We start from the raw sequence: 21,781 nt of genomic DNA, 5'->3' as shown, positions 1-21,781 counted from the left end.
CTCACCAGTGCCTGGATTTATGCTATCAATGGCCCTGGCATTTCAGCACCACATTTGAAGGCCCCAGTTGACCCCAGTCCACAGACCCACCTGTGGTGACAGCCCTGTGAGAGCTGGGAATGGTGATTGTAGTGGTGTTTCGCTGACTGAGCAGTTCCCCATACAGGCAGCTGAGTGCAGAGCAGGATTTTGTTCTGTGAAACAGCAGTATGCCACGTATATCTAATTGACTTATTTATTTGTGAGTCCACATGGATCTACACACGCAGAAAGAGGTCTGGAAGGATAGTGTCCGAGCTGCCCCAAGTGGTCCTCCACAGGAAAGGGGTCCACACAGGATGGTGACTGATGGGCACTTCGATGCTTTATCTTTCTATACTTGTTCAATCCTTTATAAGTATATAAATTTTTGTGATTAAAAATACAAATAGAATAAAAATGTAAAAGACTTTCAAAGATTAATGACATGAGAAAATATATATGAAGCCATGTTACTAAAAACCAAGATTCAAAACTTTGCACATTATAATAGGCATATATTCTTATGATATGATGAATGGTAACAGATAGTTTGTGTGTGTGTCGTAAACTTTCATTATTTTCTAAATTTCATGTATTGCTCTTACACTCATAACAATCTGGGGAAAAGAAGTAAATAAGCTTGTGCTGGAGCCCAGGCAAGACTTTCTAGCGAGCATGGGAAACAGAAAGAAGTGCGGCTGAGTGAGGCCAGAGCCCAGATCCTGGGAAAGTCAGGAACCCTCTGGTGAGAAAAATTTAATCACCAATTTCAATCAGTGGGTAAACATATCAGATTCGTTCTAAAATACCAGAAACAGCTGTTTAAAAATATCCAGTCTTTAAGCTTAACTGGGAAAAGCAGTTCCCCTGTCAGTGTGCCAGGCTTCCCCCTCCTACACTGTGAGGAGCAGAGTGGGAATCTGGGGTCCTCTGGGTGCTTGGAGACGAGTAGAGTGGGGATGTCTTGCAGGGTTCCGAGGAGAAGCTGTCTCTGGCCTCCTTCATCTGCACTCACATCCCATCCCAACACTCACTGCTCTGTGTTCCCTCAGCCCCTTTGCCCCCCAGAAATTGATACTGTAGTGCTCTTGTGGTAACTTTAAGAGACTATAACTTTCCATGAAAACAGCACGCAGAACTCTGAGTACCTTCTTGGACCCCTGCAGAAAGCGCTAGGCAAATGATAATACAAGCTGACACCTTTAATGCTTTAATCAGGGGTGTTGCTGAATGCCTGCTCAGGAGGGCTCTGGGTGAGAGATGACCAATGGAGATTTCTAGGCGCACTCCCTGGTGTCTTTAGAAAAACAACAGCCACTGAAATGGATCCCCTGACAGGGCATAGTGACTATGGGGTGGAGGTTGTAATCCGTAGATGATAAACGTCAGGGGTCCTTTGTCTGGGTGTAAAGGGTATTGAACAGTCATAGTAGCCCTCCAAAGGCGTGCCCTGGACCCAGCAGAGGGTAGTGTATCAGCGGGGAGTGTCCCTGTGAAGGCTGCCCTGCTCAGCGATTTGAATGGCAGAGTAGGAAAGGAGAGGGACTGAGCTCTCTGAGAATCTTCGTAGAACTCTCAGAGAGGAATAATGAAGGGCAGCGAACTTGATACACTTGATGACACTGAGATCACCTTTGGAGTACTGGCAGAGTTCCAAGCAGATGACAGATGACTTTTTCCAACAAAGAAGCTAGTGGTCTGGTTTTTTGATACCTGCCTTCTCCAGAGGGTATCCAGTTAACCTGCTGGGGAAATGACGCAGGCTCCAGCCGACCTCACCTAACCTTCGGGTTTAGAGCACCAGTTCCTCGAGTTCAGTGCAGCAGCTTCCAGTGCTGTTCACGACCAGTCTGAGAGTGCCTGTTAAGACCCTGGGTCATGGTCCCCCATCCTCACAGTAGCCCTTAAACGGTAGGAGGGGGGACCCCCGTTCAGCAAGGTGATAACACTGAGATGCAGAGACAGAGCATTATTGCCTGAAGTTATGAGGTTGGTCGGGACCCTCAGGTTTCAGGCCCCATTTCTTGCTCCTTTGCAAGCCATGCTTTTCTCCCTGGGACGTGCACAGGGGAGAGCAGCAGGAGTAACTGGTAGGGAAAAAAGGCCTGGAGAGTCAGCCCTGGGCCTGATGTGTAAAATGCATTGTCCAAAAGAGGCTGCCCAAGCTGTAGGGGGAGTGGTCCTTTTGTTCCGAGGCCACTTCAGAGTCAGTTTGTGCCGTGCCCGGCCCTCCCACCCAAGAGGAAGCAGACAGCCAGGCCCTGCAGTCGGTGGAGAGAAAGGACAGGTGGTAGAGAAGGAAAGGGAGGAGTAACCGGTGGGGCCGGCTTTCCTCCAAATAGAAATAGACAAACAACAGAAATAGAGCCAAATCATTTTCCCAGGAAATGCCGTTCGAAAGTGGAAATGGTTTGGGGCTCAGTGGGGATTCTGACTGGACTGAGAGAGACTTTACAGCACCCTCCGAGAGCTCAGCTCTAGGATTGCCTAAACACATGCGTTTGCACACGCACACATCTGCAGGTACAGACAGATACCTGGCCTCCAACGTGTTATTGCTTGCCCCCCCCATCCCTGACTTATCTTTACTCATATAGGCAGATGCTCCATGGAGACAGGCTCAGAGATAAAGATACAAGGATTCCTGTGGCTGACACACCTGCCCAGCAAAGGTGTGTAGGTGATCAAGACAACTCAGGTGGAGCTGGAAAGACCCTTTCAGTAGTTTGGTAGCCTACTCCATGTCTCCTGTTTCTTTTAGACATGGTGAACTGATGGTCTTCACCACTGTGAGGGGGGCAGGGGTCTCTCCTGTAGGTACTTGGCACGTCCTTGACATCACAGCAGTTAACGCTCTGGGGATGAAAGTTTGGGTACCGATGCAGTGAGGCAGCCATACTGGACTCATAGCTCTGCATTCTGGAAAGTACCGTATGGCAGCATTTTTGCTGGACTTCTCTACGTAGTACAGGCTCAGGCATCTTCCCAGAGCAGTCATTCAGGACCAGTGATTTTTACAAAAGCTGTACGACAGATCTTGCTCCCTCAGCAAGGACCAGCATGATGCGCAGCCCATGTTGAGTTGATACAGTAAGCTTTCCATTGGCCCCTTACTTGACAGCATATGGAAAGCGCTTGGTTCTGGACCCAGTGCAGAGTATCCTGAGTCGTGCTCCCAACCTCATCCACTTAATGCTGTTTTATTGTAGAAGCCACAGTGTACATTGTATAGCCAAGCATTGCACTCACGGCTCCCATTATCAGGCCCTAGCCGTATACAGTGCATTTCACAAACAGGGTGATCTCTAAGCTATTCCACTTACCTCCTCCCTGAGCAGCATTTGGGTGGGAGAGCCTTGAGCAGTTTGCTGCATCCTAATCAGCTGGGGTGCTGTATGAAAAGGGTAGATTCCTGTTGTCTGTCTGCTCCAGACTATTTCTCTGGGGTGGGGCCAGCGAATCTGTACTTAATCTGCACCCCACGTGGCTTGTCGGTACATTCAAATCTTGAGAAGCACTGGTTTAGGGTTTCAGTCTTGGAGGATGAGAAACCTTCCGGGGGTTATCAGGTAATAGTTCCTATCTGGTTTAGCTCTGCTGTTACCAGGGGAATTGTAGAGATCACTTCTCCTTTGGGAACTGTTGGGCCCTTTAAGAACCAGACTAAGCCCACTGGGGTCAGGTCGAGGGATGGCTGGCCTCCCAAGAGGCTGTTTCCAACCCCGAGTGGTTCCCTGCCCGCTTCTGGCCCTAGTAGTGTTCAGGCTGCAGGAATTGGCACACAGTGAAAGAATTTTGATTGCCAGTGGAATCTGTGCTGTCACAGGATTTGACCTGTGGGCCCAGTGAATAGATAGATGGGTCAGGGGAGCACGTGAGTTGGCAGATGGCAGGGCAGTGATAGATGGGAGAGCAGTTGGGGAAAATGGGAACACAGTGAGAAGAGGAGGTGCCTCGGTCTGGCCTGGCTGAGGTGGGGCCCTGGGGAGCAGTGATTCCAGACTTAGTCTAAACAGCTCATTCTAAGACTGACCAGACACATGGGAAATCGCTCCCAAATCGCTTATTGCTTCTCACAGTGAGTCCTTTTGAAGAGTTGTCTTTGGCAGGCCAGAGTGTTGGGCACACTGCTTTGTGTTCTCTGAGGTCAGGGTCCAGTCATGACTTCTAGAAGCAGCTTCAAAGGCAGATTCTGCAGTCTGGTAGTTCAAGTTCAGGGTGTGAGAATGAGCATTAGGAATACTTAGGCTACAGAATCTTCCATTTGCTCTTCAAATGGTGCGGCATAGTGGGTCTGAATCAAGAGAGTGGGTTCACACCCTGCTCTGCCACTTACTGTGACTTTGGGGAGTCACTCAACCTCCATAAGCCTCAGTTACCTCATGTATAAGATGGAAAAATAATACCACATAGAGTTATTATTGGGATTGAACAAGTTTCATATAATAAAGCACTTGGTATGGTGCTCTTTGGGGTCCCCGGGTGGCGCAGTGGTCAAGAATCTGCCTGCAGTGCAGGAGACGCAGGAGGCATGGGTTCGATCCCTGGGTTGGGAAGATCCCCTGGAATAGGAAATGACAACCCACTGCAGTATTCTTGCCTGGAGAATTCCATGGACAGAAGAGCCTGGTGGGCTACAGTCCATAGGGCTGTAAGAGTTTGACATGACTGGGCAAACAAAGTGCTCTGTGCGTTGGGGTGGGGAGCAGAGTGATTGTCAATGAGACAGATCTCTGGATAAACAAACAAAATCTCTTAGCCATTTCCCTAGTTTCCCGGTTAAAATAAAACATCAGTGTTGACGAGAACACATCTCTTTCTGGACTCTTATTTAGCAGAAGATTGTAATGATAGATTATGCTGTGGGGATTAGAGATGCTATCACTGAAAGCGTCTCTGGGACGGCTGGAGCCTCCCTCCCCTTCAAAGGAATTAACCAGGGCTTATCCGAGGGCGGTATGGATAAGGCAGAAGTCTGACCACAGAAGTCTGCATGTGATTCTGTTAGCTAAGTAGATTAATAGGAGAAATACTGTGCAAGGTAAGAGGGGTTGATTGTATGTTATAAGCTTCTTTTTCATCTTTCTCCAAGGAACACATACTCTGCTTCACCAAGTCAAGTCAGCGTTCTTTGCGATGTGTTGATGGTAACAGCAATAATTATAGCTTTTGTTAATATTATTGCTACTATGTATTATTTCACATCCCTATATCTATGTGGTGTGATTATTATCCCCATTTCATAGGTGGTAAAACTGAGGTTTTCAGAGGTTTGTTGATTAAAATAAAACACACAGCATGGGAGCTATGAGTTCACTTTTATTTGGGGCTTCCTAAGAACTAAAGCACAGAAGACAGCATCTCAGATAGCTCTGAGGAACTGCTCCGAAGAGGTGGGGGGGAGGGTGGCAGTGAGCATATATATGACTTGATGAACGGGGTACATGCAATTAAGCCCACATCTTGGTAGAAGGTTGCTGCTAGTCACGAGGAGCAAATGATCTCTTAGTGATTTTAGTGCTTTTCTAAGTATGAAAAGATGTGAGAAATTGGGTTCATAAAACTTTCTCCTGAAAATATCTTGTCTGAAGTCCTGTTCTGCCAGTTTTCCCGGAGCATAGATGGTCCCATTCCTACTCTCTGCCCTGAACTCCCTTCAGGGTGTGTTCAAGTTCACCAACTGCAGGGACTCGTGACTTTACCCTTTGAGCCACTCAAGAGACGCTTTCCTTAGTTGGCAGGTTGAATTTGTGCAAGCTCGCACATCAAATAGGGACAGAACCAAAATCTGACTGTCCGTCTCTGCAGTCTGTGTGTGTGTGATGCTTCTGTTCTACCTGGAAACCTTGGGGAGGAGGACACCTGGGTAAAGAAAGGGGGACTGATGTCAGGGCGACCTGTAGGACAGAAGTTGAGGGAACTTATTCTTGGTCACTGAGGGGCTCCTTTGGTGGGACTCCTGGGCGGACTGTTCACAGTTGGGGGTGGGAGTACCAGTCTTCATAGATGGTTAGTGCCCCGGTCACGACTTGCACAGTGGTTAATTCCTTTCGTAATTTCAGCATTGACCCACAGCAGAGTGCTTTCCTAGTCACTCTAGAAGACCACCCAGGAAGTTCATCTGGGGTAAAATGATTCAGCAGCCTGCTTTCCTTAGAGAAAGGAGATACACACCCACACACACATGCACATGTGTGTACCTCTTGGTGTCATTTGTCCTAGCTTTTGTCTGTTTCTGTGGGTGCCTTGAGTTCATCTAGAACCTATGAGAATGACTTTTAGTTTCAAATTTGTAGGAAAGAGAAATAAGTGATTCTCTTGGTTTAGAATCTCCTTTCTTCTCTTGTCCAAAGGTGTAGGGTTGACAGTGTGTCCCAGATTTTTTTGGACAGACCGAAGCTTAAGTATTTTGCTGTGTTGTCCAAATAAAATAATGTCCTAGAAAATAAGTTTAGGCAATTATAATCAAATCAAATCAGTAATCTTACAATGAAATGTGCCTTATCTACAGAAATTCTAAAATTCACAATGTTAGACTTTGAAAAAATATGACCACTGTTGAGAGAGAAGGAGTGACAGTCTTTGTTTTAGATCTTAGGGTGCCAGAAACAAAATACTAAGTAGGGAATAAAGATCAGCTTACTCCTCACAGTGGAGGTGGCAGTGGGTAGGGATTGGCACTGTGTGTGTGTGTGTGTGTGTGTGTGTGTATCTGCAGGATTTTCTTAAATTCAAGATGAAATTTATAATGTTTTGATGAGGGTTAATTAACATGATATAAGTGTGCTAGCTGATTATCTTTCATGTTTTTTCAGGGAAAGAAATAGAGAGAGGCACAAGTCACCCCGGAATAAAGATGGCAGAGGGTCAGAAAAATCTGTCACCATTCAAGCTCCCACTGGAGAGCCCCTGTTGGCAAATGATTCTGCTCGGACAGAGGAAGCTCAGGTAAGGATCAAAGGCAGTCTGTAAGTACACTGCTGCTTGATTAGGCTTCTTTTCTGTAAATGTTTTCCTAAGTCTTGTTGCCATAGGTTCTCTTGGGTTTTTATCTTTATTTTTCTAGCATGTTAATTAGTTTATCTATGTCCCGTGGTTTCTTGTAGGTCTAAGAACAGCCTGTCCTGCTATTGGTCAGGCTTGAGGATTATTCTGAAGTGTGATTGGTTGGCTTGCTTGGAATGGTGTTGAAAAGAAGCCAGCAAGGGCTGATGACAGGACAGAGAAGGGAGGGTTGCAGGCTGTGGGCTCTGGAGACTCATTCCAAAGCAGAACAGTATAGAAGAGCAGGAAGCTCGCTCTCCGGAGCCCCTAAGTCATGTTGGGAAGAGGAGCAGAAAGGTTAGGACAGCCAGACGGAGCCTCACCAAACCAGAGGCCACACACTTAGATGCCTGATAGGGAAATATAAGTGAGTGAAATAGGCCCTGGGTTACACAGAAGAGACAAAAATATATCAGGCTAGCTTGGGGATAAATAGCAATCTGTGTGGTACATCAATGTCAGGGCTGTAGCATGGAGTGATGGAGTCTGGCACCTGGAGAATGTATTTCTTCTGTCAAAGGAGTGGCAGCTTCTCAGCTCTGAATGCTTATCACTGTGCAAGAATGCAGGAATTCAGTGTTCCTGGGTCTTGCAATATTTAAGAAAAGCTGGAAATTGGGATTTAATGTGAAATCACCCAATTTTTTTTTAAGATTTTTTTTTTTGATGTGGACTATTTACCGTTTGAGCCACCGGGGAAGCCCTCCCGATGTGGACTCTTTTTAAAGTTTTTTTATTGAATTTGTCTCAATGCTATTTCTGTTTTATGTTTTGGTTTTTCGGCCACAAGGCATATGGGATCCAAGCTCCCGAAACAGGGGTCAAAGCTGCACCTCTTGCATTGGAAGGCAAGGTCTTACCTACTGGACTGCCAGGGAAGTCCCCAAATCACCCAGTTTTAAAGTATTGTCTATTTATTAATTTTTTAAAAAAAAACATTGTTTTCTCTCTGGGTTCCAGCTGTCTCACAGTCCAGTTGATTTGAATAAACATCTGAGTTATATTCAGAAACGTGTTTGCACACTCTCCTGAAGTATATGCATGTCCAGCCTTGGCCCCAAATAAACGAATGGGTGCCCACACAGCTGTAAAGATATAGATAAGCATGTATCTGTATGTTCTTACAAGTACAGATAGATATGCATTGGTAAGCAGACATATGGATTGAAATTGGAATTCTTCAGAGCACACGAGATGCTGTTAGAAGCCAAAGCTGCAGTTGTGGTTGAATGTGGCGTTTGTTCAGTGATAAGTAAATGACTTTAGTCCTGACTGTTGCACTTCCTGCCTTGGCTCTGGGACAGTCATAGGGATGGAGAGCCAGAGGGCCAGAGGAATGGTTGAATAGATTGGGCTAGTCCTAAGATTGGACCACCCTTAAGTGCTACAGGGGTCAGTTTCTTCTTGGATGAATTCACAGGTGCTGGTAGCCTACTGTGAAGGGAGTTCATCTGTCATGTCTACATCTTTTAGCTTACTCTGAAGTTACATTAGGAAGCTGTTGGTGTTTACACCAGGGAAAAGCACTGAAATGGGCATTTGGAGGCTGTACTTCTCAGCACCTATGTGACTTTGGGCATGTACAACCTTTCTGGGCCTCATTTTCTTCATTGAAAATCTAGAGGATTGGGTTAGAGGGTCTGAGATCCTTTCTATTCCAAGAACCTCAAGCTTGGGAAGACCTTGGACATCTTCATTTGGGGGCACAATTGGGCACACATTATTAAAATGGACAGGGGATTTAGTTAGCAACTCTTTGGCAGGAAAAAGGATGAGTAACTAAGTCAGCAATGTCAACCAAATAACCACAACACTGTGCTATGCTATGCTATGCTATGCTAAGTCGCTTCAGTCGTGTCCGACTCTGTGCGACCCCATAGACGGCAGCTCACCAGGCTCCGCCGTCCCTAGGATTCTCCACAACACTAGTGATCATTATTTCAATACTGATCATCGACTGAATATTAGGCCCAATGCAAAACATGGAATCCAATATTTGCCTTCACTAAGAGTGTAACAAAGTAACTTATTTTACTAATCTGTTGGCTTCCCAGGTAGCTCAGTGGTAAAGAATTCGCCTGCAATGCAGGAGATGCAGGTTCAATCCCTGGGTCAGGAAGATCCTTTGGAGAAGGAAATGGCAACCCACTCTAGTATTCTTGCCTGGAAAATCCCATGGACAGAGAAGCTTGGTGGGCTACAGTCTATGGGGTCGCAACTAAACAACAACAAACTCACCTTAGGTTAAAGCAAATTGTCCATCTTTGAATGTGTAGCCATTTCTTCCCCTGCTTGTGATTTTTTTCTTTTTACAGAATTGAAGTAAATTTACCCAGAGATATGAACAGATCTTAAGTGTGTAATTCAAAAAGTTGTAACAGCTAAATAAGTCCATATAACCTACACTGCTATTAAAATGTATATTTCTGTCACTCTAGAAAGTTCTCTCATGTTTTCCCAGTCAATCCCTGCCCCCAGCCCCCTCCAAGGCAAGCCTTGCTTTGATTTCAATCGCTGGAGATTAGTTTTGCCTGTTTTAGAATTTAATGTAATTGGAATCATATTTTTTGTTTTGGACCTTTTTTCACTCAGCATCATAACTTTGAGATTTATCCATGTTTTGCTGTATTTCAGCAATAGTGTTCTAGTGTATGCATATACCACAATTTGTTATCCATTCTTCTTCCTGTGGATAGGCATTTGAGTTGCATCATTTGGGGCTATTATGAAAATAAAGCTATTAAGAACATTCTTGTACAAATCTTTTTGTGGACATATTTTTTCATTTAATTGGGGTAAAAACCTAGAAGTGGAATTACCGGGGCTATCCAGTTAAGTGTAAATTCACATTTGTATGAAACTACCAGACCAGTTTTCAAGAGTGATTATACCATTTGTACTTCCACCAGCAATGAGAGAATAGTGGTTGCTTCTGGCTGTTATCTTAAATAACAACTTCTCTCTTAGTACATGATACTTGTAACTTTCTGAGTCAAAGAACTATTTGTTCATAGGTTCAGATCTTTGTTGCCACCACTACTGTTTCTTTCTGTGGCCTATACATTTCATGAATCATATTTATTTATTGTTGCTAGGTTTGAGGTTATTGTTTAGCTGTGAGATCTCTAGCTTGCCGATTCAGCTATTAACTTAGACTGGATTTTTTGAAATTGGTATCTTATGCATTAATGTCACCCAGCTTACCACCATATCTGACTGTTTTTTCCAACTTAAATCATATACACAAATTTCTGAGGCAAACCTCTTTGGACCCAGTGTGGCTTTTCATCGTCTTCTTGCTCTGTTGTTGCTTTGGACTGGAGTCATCTTTGCCAGAGAAATAGCAAAACTGTTTAAAACCCTGACAACTGGATCATGTTAAGTGAGGAGACAATTGCCCCAAACAACCACAGACTTTAAAAAGCAAGCAAAAGCAAGATAGTAAAAGACACACATTCTGGTAATCTTGGTATTTTGTAAAGTTTATTTGTATTTATTTATTTATTTGGCTGCACTGGGTCTTAGTTGCAGCACACGGATCTTCCATCTTTGCCGTGGCCTGCATGATCGTTAGTTGTGGCATGTGGGATCTAGTTTCCTGACCGGGGATCGAACCTGGGCCTCCTGCTTTGGGAGCATAGAGTCTTAGCCACTGGACCACCAGGGAAGTCTCAATCTCAGTATTTTTATACCTTTGATGCTCAATTTGTCACAGGAACTCGTGTTTAAGAAGGAATTTTTGAGCTGTGTGGGCCATCGATACTTGAATCTGTTTTGCTTGCTCAATGAGAAATATCAGAGAGTACTTGATACTTATTAAATGGGTCTTAAAAACATTATGGAGGTTTAAAAAAATGTGTGTACCAACTACAGGCGGGCTTCGCTTTGTACATAACCATGTAAGTTCCCTCCTGTGCAAGATCTTCACTCCTCAGAGCTCCTAGAGGGCACAGACTACTATTACTCCCCACTTCTGAGACATGGACCTTGTAAGCCTTTATAGCCCAGTCGTGAATCAAGAAGGAAATGCAGAAGGTTTTCTCCTTGGGCTGTAGGTGAACTTGCACACAATTTTCTAACAGCATATTGTCTATCACCGAGCCTCTCAGGAATTCCAACGCAGTGGATGATAGTCACTGTTGTAATAATAAATCACCCAACAAATGGGTTATGTTTTTTTCTGTTGGAAAAGTTAAAGATGTGGTATAGTTTGCAAAACTTCAAGGAAAATTGTCATAGTTTAAAAATTCCTCTATTTTACAAAGTTAGGCGTTCATTTCCCAGGAAGCCTATGTGTGTATCAGGCTTCATTTCCCAGGAAGCCCACGCGTGTGGATTGTGGTTGGAGAGGGTGGGCCCTCCTGTCCCCCGTGCTTCTGTGGGCTTTGTGGCTTTAACATGCAATGTGCCACGTGGCCATCTGTCCTCACTGTTCTCTCCCCCTCAGGATGACAACTGGGGCGAGACTACCACGGCCATCACTGGCACGTCGGAGCACAGCATCTCACAGGAGGACATTGCCCGCATCAGCAAGGACATGGAGGACAGCGTGGGGCTGGACTGTAGGCGCTACCTGGGGCTCACCGTGGCTGCGGTGCTCGGACTCCTGGTCTTCCTCACGCCCATCGCCTTCATTCTGCTGCCCCCCATCTTGTGGCGGGACGAGCTGGAGCCTTGCGGCACCATCTGCGAGGGACTCTTCATCTCCGTGGCATTCAAGCTCCTCATTCTGCTCATCGGGACCTGGGCGCTGTTTTTCCGCAAGCAGAGAGCTGACATGCCGCGGATCTTCGTGTTCCGTGCCCTCCTATTGGTCCTCATCTTTCTCTTCGTGGTCTCCTATTGGCTTTTTTATGGGGTCCGCATTTTGGACTCGCGGGACCGAAATTACCAGGGCATCGTGCAATATGCCGTCTCTCTCGTGGACGCTCTCCTCTTCATCCACTACCTGGCCGTCGTCCTGCTAGAGCTCAGACAGCTGCAGCCCATGTTCACACTGCAGGTGGTCCGCTCCACCGACGGCGAGTCCCGCTTCTACAGCTTGGGACACCTGAGGTGAGGGGGCTCTTCTGGGGGCGGAAAGGACCACTGCTGTTTTGCTAGAAGACAGTTAAATCTGCAGCAAGTGAGGGATGTTGCCAGGTACCAAGAGCAAGACCGAGGTCTGACTCTTTTTTTTTTCAGGTTTTGGGAGGAGCTGTGTGTGTATATGTGTGTGTGGAGGGGGAAATTCATGTACATTGACTTTCCTGAATTCTGGATGGCATGTCACAGGGACTGGCTGTCTTCCAGGTTGGAGTTTTGTTGGGCCTGTTTCCAAAATTGTTCGCAGCTCTTGAGAATGATGGAGAAAGGAAGCCTTAGTGATGGCTGCTGCTCTTGCCCCCGAAATCAGCCTGTGAATGATGGAGTGATCAACAGCTTTGTTCATAATGATACATCTGGTTTACTGTGTTGTCCCGGTGGAATTATTAATCATTCCTTTCTCCCCCACTCTCAGAGGTTTCCTGATTTGGGCAATAAATTATATGGTCACCCTAGCGACCTTCCAGTAAAGAATCAGGTGTGGATTAGAGACTCTAAATTTGTAAGAGTTGAAAATGTATACATGAGAAAAAACTAGAAATACTTTAAGATGTCATATTCGAAATCTATACATGAAATCTAATTATTTTGTGTTTAACGAAAAGAGTGATCATCATTATTTGTTGTATTCAGTATTTTGTTCTGCTTTGTTTTTATGTACCTTGAGATAAGCACATCATATAGATTGTCTTCATAGAGCTCATCTATATTTCAGATGAGGAAACAGGGATTTAGGGATTTTAAGGAATTTATGCAAAAGAACATGGCTAACTTTGTTTAGAATCTACCAGATCCCGTGAAGCCAGGCCTGAGTTAATGTCCTCATTATAGCATTTCTCACTTTGTGTCACTTGGCCTATTTTTCTGTTTTCTTCCACAAACTGTGGGCTCCTTAGGACAGGTGCTGTATTTTACTCCTCTTTGCATCCTCAGTGCCTGACCTATAGCATGGCACACGGTTGGCACCCAGATGGGTACAGGTGAGAGAACAATCTGAAATGTCTGACATTGTCTTCTCATAGGGCTCTCCTGCCTCCTCGGGCAATGTATGTCAATGTGTGTATCTGCTTGGCATATGGTATGTGCTTTGTTGATGGTAGCTATCATTGCTGTGATACTGCAGAGCAGCCAAGATGGCAAGGGCACCTTAGTGGGGATCAGAACAATGGGCTTTGTCATATTTTTGGCTGGGGCTTGGGGAGGTGGCCTAACTCTGGTTTGGAGTCAGTTATACTGCCAAACCATCTCGGTACTGGCACGGATCTGTCATTCCTCTGGCTCAGCTCATACCACCCAAGGACTGGGTGGTTTAGCAGTCAAGGACTGTGCCACCTTGACCAATCCTTAGAGGGAATCAGTGTCTGATTCCCATGCTTGGCACTGCAAAGCCAGGTGTATTGAGTCCTTTGTGGGTGCCCGTGGGGCTCTGAAGGCAAGTAAGTCACTGCTGCTTATTCATCTCAAACAGCATTTTTTCCCCATATTTTACATTGGAGAATGACCAGCAGGCTTGTATTAAATGTCTGCTGTGTGCAGAGCTCCAGAGGCACAGGGTCGCAGCCTCTCAAGCTTCGTCCCAAAACTCCTTGGAGACAGACCAGTGGACAGTTGCTGACACAGGCCTTGGAATGGGTGGGAACCCCAGAGGATGAGGGCACTTCAGACTTTATTCAGCAATAAAGCCCAACCCCACATCTGTCTCAAGACTGGACAGGTTTGGCCCGAATCAGGAGGGTGGAAAGAAATCCAGCTCTGGTTGCAGAGAGATAAGTGACATTTGGAACTCTGTAAATGTCAGTAGCTAGAACACTGGCCCGTAGCGAGCCTGCCATGGTTTTGAGTTTTGGCTTGGCCCTAGCTGTGTGAATCTCACCTGCAGAGATGGAAAAGGGAAGGGCGACTTCTCACTTTAAGTAGTCCATGCAGTGGGACTGACTCCCTCCAGGGGCTTCCATGCTCCAACACTGCTTGCTCTGCATGCTGGGCCAGGGTGGGAGCAGGGAGGGGACGCAAAAAATGGCCCCAGGATGCGCGCCATGGTATGTTCAGACAGTTGTGGGTGGTGGTTCCTTACCACGTGGGTGCATCGGCCAGAGGTGACGTGCACCCGGGAGGCAGTGCTGGGTGTTCTGTGTGGCCCAGGGCTTATCATAGATGCCTCAGGGTTGTCCTCACCATGACCAGCAGCCGCCCGGTCCATACTGGCTAAACTTGAAGCCTCTTTCCCCAGCTGCCCCGGGAGACACAAGGTGGCCTGGGGCTGGCCCCCTATCTTCCTTCTGACTCCTCCTCAGGACCATTGGTTTTCCTCCTGTCCTGCTTTCATAAGGACCCCCTTGTCCCTTGTGTGGAGACCCTGGTTGTGGGGTGGAAAGATGGCCAGGGAAGGAGAGGCGTCTTCACTCACAGAGCCCTCAGGTGGGCCTGGCTGCCCATGAGACAGTCAGGCTGTGAGATCTGGGACAGATTTGGCATCCATCTCTCCCTGCTGGCCTGAGCCGGCCTGTCACCTGCCGAGCCTTGGGCTAAATCTGGTCTAAACCCAGCAGCGGCTGGAAGAGTCACTGGGCCAGAAATAGAACTTCTGAGCTCTTTTGTAAAGTGTAGAAAAAGACAGGAGGGAAAGGGGAATTGGCATAGACAAAGAGCAGGTCCTGGGGAGCAGAATAGCGGGTTGTCAAAATCAGGAATCAGGACGGTCCACCCTCTGTTATATAAGTTCCTCCCCCAGCAGCGACCTGTTGGGCTGAGGTGCAGAGTGATGACAGGTTCTTTTGTTGCTTTGTTTTCAGGCGGTTTTATAGAGTCAGCTGAGGTATTTTTGAAAACAGTCAGAAGAATGCCTCTCCTTTGGTGTCTTAAAGAAAATCCGTGTCTTCTTAGTTCTCATAAAAGTTACTTTTAGGAGCCTTGCTTGTTGGCTGGAATGGCTTTTGGGGGCTTACTTGAAAACTTTTAGAAAACGAAAAGGTTCCTGTTGTGCAAAGTGAAATACCAAAGTAGGTTAAGATACTTCTAACCTTTGCCCAGTGCTGCACGGGTTAACAGGGCTTTTCAGATGTCTCCCTTTCCCCTCCTTGCTGCCATTGGGGTGGGGGCAGGTGCTGTGGTGGTGTTACCCTGTTATAGTTGAGGGCCCCAAGCCATAGGTTAGGGACATGCTTGAGGCTCAAGGAACCAACATCTTCCTGTGCATCACACCCCATCCCTGTGTTCTCCGCAGCGTCCTGGGGTTTCAGCACATTGTAATTCTACACACATGCTTCACATGTTTTCCTGGCCACATTCTCACAGTGAGTTGCTAACTTTTCCAGGATTTCACCAAACACTAGTTTTGTTTTGTTTTTTTTTAAGAATTTGTAAAATATTTATTTAGCTGTGCTAGGTCTTAATTGTGGCGCGAGGAATCTTTGATCTTCATTGTGGCATGCAGGATCCTTAGTTATGGCATGCAGAATCTTTCTTAGTCATGGCTTTCAAACTCTTAGTTTTGGCATGTGGGATCTGGTTCTCTGACCCGGCATAGAACCTGGGCCCCCTATATTGGGAGCATGGAGTCCTAGCCACCGGACCACCAGGGAAGTCCCCAGCCACTAGATTTTGATCTGACTATATCTGGGGAGAAACCCAGGAAAAAAGAGACTTGAAATGACGTTTAATGATCCTCATTAATGATTTCTCAGTTTTGAAATCTTTAAAGGTAAATACTGTGACTATTAGAGCATAGCAACTAGTACAATTGACTGACTGAGTCCAAGTGGCAGAACAAAGCAACAGCAATGGAAACCTTACCAGTTAGCAGTGACATAGTCCTTGCCATATGCTGGGCACCTTCTAAACTCTTAACATGTAAATCATTTAATCATCACAACAGTCCTGCAAGGTAGGCATGTTTTCCTCATTTTCAATTGAGGAAACTGAGGCTTGGAGGAGTTACGTAGGTTGTCTATGGCCATACAGTTTGTAATTGTGGGAGGTAGGGTTTGAGCCCAGGCTGGTTCCAGGATGATCTTAACCATTTCACCATGGTGCCCAGGAACATATGTGTTCATGTTCGCTGCTTTAAGAATGCGTGAGTGAAATTTTTAAGCATTTTTTTGAGTGCTTATTGTGAGCCAAGCTGAGTGCTAGCTATTTTTATACACATTATTCTATCTCATTTAAATCATAGCTTCAGGGCTGGACAGGAAGGGATGAAGAGCACTGTCAGAGATGGCTGGCTCCCACTCTGCAGTCATTCCTTAGCCCCATTGGTTCTTTCATTCAAGCAGTCAGCAAACAGACCTCTGCCTTATTACCACAGTAGTAAGTAGGTTTGAGCCTTTGTCTGGTCAAACCTTTTTAACTTTCTGTTTGTCACATGTCCCAAAGAACACCTCTCTTATCTGTTGCTGTTAAAACTACCCCAAAACTTACTAGTTTGGGCAACATTACTTTATTATTTCTCATAGTTCTGTGGGCAGGGCTCAGCTGGGCAGTTCTTTGGCTGGTTTGGCCGATGGTCCCTCTGTGATTGTAGTCATGTGGTGAGTCAACTGGGATTGGGCTGCTCTCCTATCCAGGTTATTCTGTGGTTCTCTTCTTCCCCAGAGGACCTTCCCTCTGGGGAGTAGTTTCTTCATTAGTGTACTACAGTGTCTCAGGGCTCCTAAGCAGAAATTCTCAGGCCTGTTAAGGCTTAGGCCTGGAACTCAACCAGTACCTTGCGTTGCATTCTCTTCTTAGAGCAAGTCAAAGCCCCAGCCCAGACTTAAGGAGCAAGGACTGCACAAGTTAGGGGCTTTTGGAAGGGTTGGTTCATTAGGGTCCATGGTGTGGCAGGCTCCCAAGACAAACTCAGGCTCTTGTTTTCAGAGCCTGCATATACTTATAGTTCTAAAAAATTTAATTATTGACTTCAATTCCTCCCAGAGTCCAGAAGTAACATATTTTACGTCAGAGAAAGAGCTGCTATACGGAGGTCATGTGACCATCAATGGAGGGTGATAGCTCATGATCATAAGCAAGGAGAAAGACACAGAAGCCACAGAAGCAGAGTTAACTCTCATCTTGGTCTTCTGGGAAACTTCTCTATTCACAGTGACCCGTTGTGTGAGATATTCAGATTGCTGAAGCTCCATTGTACCCAATCCAGCCAGCCGGGGTTTTTTTAGCTCAATGTTGCATTCATTGAGAATAAGAGTACCTTATAAATTGGCATTGACCATGGACCTTTTAATCAAAGGTCTGGTTACTGCTCACAGAACCACTCATGCATTAGAAGAAATGATTCTTGAATTGATTTTCGAACAGTGGAAATTTATGATTGTGCATGGTTGCAGCATTGTGTTAGGACTATTGTAGACTGAATATGTTCCCTCCAAAATTCATAGCTATAAATGAGAAAACAAAGAACATGTATTTGAACGATGAAGAAAAGATGATCTCTGTAATAAAATGGCAAAGAACTTCGTGGGATTATGTTTCTGTTCTAGTGTTTTGTGGAAGGTAGAACTTGCAAGCAATGAAATTGGATTTTTTAGCTGAAGAGATTTCTAAGCAAACTATGGAAGGTACAGCTTGAGTCCTCCTTATTCTTTATTTTAAAATGAAGAAAAGAGAGGAATTGAAGAAGGAATTGTTAAGCAAAAGGCAACCAGAACTTGAAGATTTGAAAAATTCTCAGCTTATCCGTATTGCAAAAAAATGAGGAAGCATGTACTAAAGAGAACGCCAACAGGTGACTGACAGCCATTTGATAAGGAGATCAGTATAGGTGTGAACCAGGGATGGAGTCAGTCATCTCATCAGAAGCAGGAATAAAGATGGGATTATACCACTAGAAACACTGTCAACTGAGACTAAAGGAAACAGAGAAAGTGTTGTAAAATGAGGCAGTGCTGTGAACATGCATTATCCTTCAGGAAAAGAGAAGAATGACTCCAAAGGTGATTCAGGATCATCACTCCTACCACAGGCTCAGGGGCAAGGCTGCTTCCTCACTGGATTCAGAGGATGGTCCCCTGCCTTGGTTTCAGTGGGTTCCATTGGCAGGGCCAGGCCACAGAGCCTTAGGAGGGTGATGGGCAACCCCTGTGGGCCCCAGGGACAAAATGTTAAGCTAAAGAGGATCATTCTCAAGTGTTAAGATCTGATGGAATTTACCTCGATAGGTTTTGGACTTGCTTAGGACCCATCACCCCTTCCTTCTTTCTAGTTTTGTCTTTCTGGAATGGGAATGTCTCTCTTGTGCCTGATTCACTGTGAAATTTTGGAAACGCATAACTTGTGTGGTTTCACAGTTCACAGCTGGGGAGGAATTTTGCCTCAAGTCTCATCCATATCTGATTAGATGAGATTTTCGACTTTACACTTAGAGTTATGCTGGAATAATTTAAGAGTTTGGGAACTGTGGGGATGGATGAATGTGCTTATGTGCTTATGTGCTTTGCATGCAAGAAGGACATGAATTTAGAGGAACCAGAGATAGAATGTTATAGGCTGAATTGCATACCCCCAAATCCATAGGTTGAGGGGCTTCCTTGATGACTCAGCGGTAAAGAATCCACCTGCAATGCAGGAGATGTGGGTGCTATCCCTAGGTAGGGAAGATCCCCTGGAGGAGGAAATGGCAACCCACTCTAGTATTCTTGCATGAAAAATCCCCTGGGCAGAGGAGCCTGGCAGGCTACAGTCCCAAGGGTCTTAAAGAGTTGGACACAACTGAGTAACTGAACACACATACAAATACATAAGTTGAAGTTCTAAACCCCCAGAAGTAATTAAGGTTAAGGGAGGTCATCGGTCTTGCAAATTAGTGTCTTTATAAGAAGCACCAGAGATCTTACCTGTGTGCTCTCCTGGTGCACATGGACTGGGGAAAGACCATGTGAGAGCATAGTGAGAAGGCAGCCGTCTGTAAGCCAGGGAGAGTCTTCAGCAGCAACTGAATTGGCTAGACCTTGACCTTGACTTTGAGGCTCCAGATCTGTAGGAAAAGAAGCTTCTGTTGTTTAAGCCACCCAATCTGTGGTGGCTGAGCTAAGGACGGGAACATTCCCCATACTGTTGACCTTTGACCCCAAATCCCTAGGAAACCACAGATCAGTGAGCATAGCTTGACCCCATGAAACAGAACTCCTGTTGTCCTCTCTCCAACTCACGCCTGCTTCCTCTCAGCTTGAGTAGGGGGCCTTGTTTCTCTCCATGGCACTTTGGCTTTCCAGTTAGACGTGAAAAAGGGAGAGTCTCCAGGGGAGGTTAAGGTTATTTCAGGGTATATCTATCTCCACTGGAAATCTTATGTCTGTGATTCTGGGTCAAATAATATCAAAACTGGTGATTACACTGCTGACCGGGCTTGGTTGTTGTGCTGGGCTGTGGACCCCTCCCTTCCATGTCCAAGACCAGCACCAGCTGTCTCGCGAGCCTGGCTCTGTCACCTTTGAATTGGGAGTGCTTTTAAATGACCACCAGAGGTCTTGGTTCATGTTTTTTATGATCATGGCTTCGCATGCAGTCTCATTTTTAGAAATATACCTTCTTGTGTAACTGCTCTTCAGTAAAGATAGCTGTAGTCCCCATCCCCACTCCCTAAGGAAACAAAGGATAAGAATGAGTAAGAGCTGAAGAGCAGAGTATCAGGTCTTGCTCAGTCTCTGCTCTGCTGTGGGAGAATTTGGAAGGTGGGCTCAAAACTGCCGTTTGTGGTTTGGCCCTGTGGTGCCTGTTAAAAGTGGCTTTAATGAGAGTGTAAGGTGCTGGACACTGTGGGTCTGTGTTTGCTCAGCTGCCTGCTGGCAGCAGCCGCAGCTGGGAAGGCTGCCCTCGCACAGCATCTGCCCACAAGCCCTGCTCCAAGGCAGAGCAGACAGATCGGAGCTCGGGACGCGACCCTGGTTTCCACCGTCTCCCCAAGGGCCCTGGGCGGCTGGTGGTGGGTCCACACTGGAACGGTGTGTGGTCTGTTTTCCAGGGACTCACCCCATGGCCAGCCCAGCATTCTGCACATCCCCTCCACAGACCAGTGGGTGTGATTTAGTGCAGTATGTGTGCTGTGCTAACACTCGAGGGCAAGTGGACAGGACTCTCTTTCCCTGCCCTGCTCTGTATTGGCCTCGATTAATCTCTGTAAGCAGAGATCCATTGGCTAGGCCTATTGCCCTTGGCCTCCAGATCTTTCCATGTGGGCCCCTGCAGTTCTTCTTAGGGCCAGAGGTACCCGAGTCAAGGGATGTGAGGCTGGATAAGAATAGGCCAGCCGAGCATCCTGGGTGGGTCTGGGAGCTGCTCTCAGTCCTGATCTAAATCTGCTTTTCAAGGCACCCAGAACAGGTGGTTGTCTTTGATGTTTATCTGCTGTGATTCAGCTCAGTGATTTAAAGCTTGGAAGGCAGAATTCCCATCGCAGGCATGGCAGGAGCAGCCCAGGTTGGACCCTGAGTGAGGTGGCAGTGCACTGGGGCTGTGCCCTGGCCTGGAAGTGGGCTGCAAGCTCTCTGGGCAGATGTGGCCATAGCCAAGCCTGTCAGTGGAGGGGAAGCACAGCTTGTAGGTCCCCCAGGTGCGGGGGTCTGCCAGCATCTTTCTGTTGTGGGACAGTCAGCCGTGACTGGATCATCCCCTAGGTGGGGACTCTCTCATCAGCGGTGTCAGCTAGCTCAGAACCTCCCGGTGATCGCGGTGTTCCAGCCTAGAGGGATGCCGTGCGTCTGGTTGTTTAGTTCCTGCGACTAGGAGGACCAGGGTGTTGTATGAAGCTGTCAGCCACTTCTGTGCTCATGGCTCCTCCCAGTGCTGACCATGTGGCTCTCTGTGGCTTTGCTTGTTTTATTAGAGAGGATGTTTCCCAGGTTACACTTTCTTAGCAAGAACTTAAAGGAGGATGTTACAGGAAGGGGTGACCCCTTCTAGGGCCCAAGAGTGGGCTCTTATCTAACATTCAGAAATGAATTGTCCAACGAGACACACGAGCTGACAAAGCAAGAGACTTTATTGGGAACTCTCCACCCAAGTGGAGAGCAGTAGGGTGAGGGAACCCAGAACTGCTCTGCCACGTAGCTTGCAGTGTCAGTTTTATGGTGATGGGATTAGTTTCTGGGTTTTCTTTGGCCAGTCATTCAGACTCAGGGTCCTTCCTGGTGGCTTATCCATTGCTCAGCCAAGATGGATTCCAGCGAGAAGGATTCTGGGAGGTGGTTGGACATGTGGTGTCTCCTTTTGACCTTTCCTGAACTCTTCCAGTTGGTGGTGGCTTATTAGTTCTGTGCTCCTTACCAAGATATCCTGTTGTAAAATAACTCACACACTTGGTTGCTGTGGTGCTTGGCCAGGGTGGGTGGTTTCAGTTAGTGTGCTTCCCTTAACAGGGACAGTAAAGGGCCTGAAGTGCCCTGAGTGCCCTCCAGACCGCACGTTCATTTCACCTCCTTCCTCCCGGAAGTAGCTATCCTGGCTTCTGGTTGCAGTTTGCTTTCTTTCAGTGGGATCCCCAGCAGGGCTTGTGTGCAGTAGGTGTTCAAAGCCTCATCCAGGGACACCTGCCAGTTTGCAGATCTTGATTCAGAGAACGTGGTCACTGAAGCTGAGGTTCTAGCAGACCTGGGTCACCGGGGAATCCATGTGGCCTAGGGAAGGGCCTCCTCGGACCTCA

General features: G+C 46.5%; 1 protein-coding gene across 3 annotated transcripts in view; it reads left to right on the top strand.

Annotated features, from left to right (window-relative positions):
- The window catches only part of VANGL1 (VANGL planar cell polarity protein 1), a 54,498-nt gene that overhangs the window by 12,271 nt on the left and 20,446 nt on the right, over positions 1 to 21,781 (top strand). For all 3 annotated transcript variants that reach the window (XM_081493322.1, XM_081493321.1, XM_081493323.1), the window contains 2 exons: positions 6,837 to 6,969; positions 11,513 to 12,120. In XM_081493322.1, the coding sequence (XP_081349448.1) occupies positions 6,837 to 6,969; positions 11,513 to 12,120 (741 nt within the window). The remainder of the gene's footprint in view (positions 1 to 6,836; positions 6,970 to 11,512; positions 12,121 to 21,781) is intronic.

The sequence above is a fragment of the Giraffa tippelskirchi genome, chromosome 5 (genome assembly GCF_054371585.1).
Source record: "Giraffa tippelskirchi isolate mGirTip1 chromosome 5, T2T-mGirTip1v1.2.pri, whole genome shotgun sequence".
NCBI lineage: Eukaryota > Metazoa > Chordata > Mammalia > Artiodactyla > Giraffidae > Giraffa > Giraffa tippelskirchi.
Note: the sequence above shows the minus strand (reverse complement) of the source record. Positions and strands in the feature narration are given on the sequence as shown.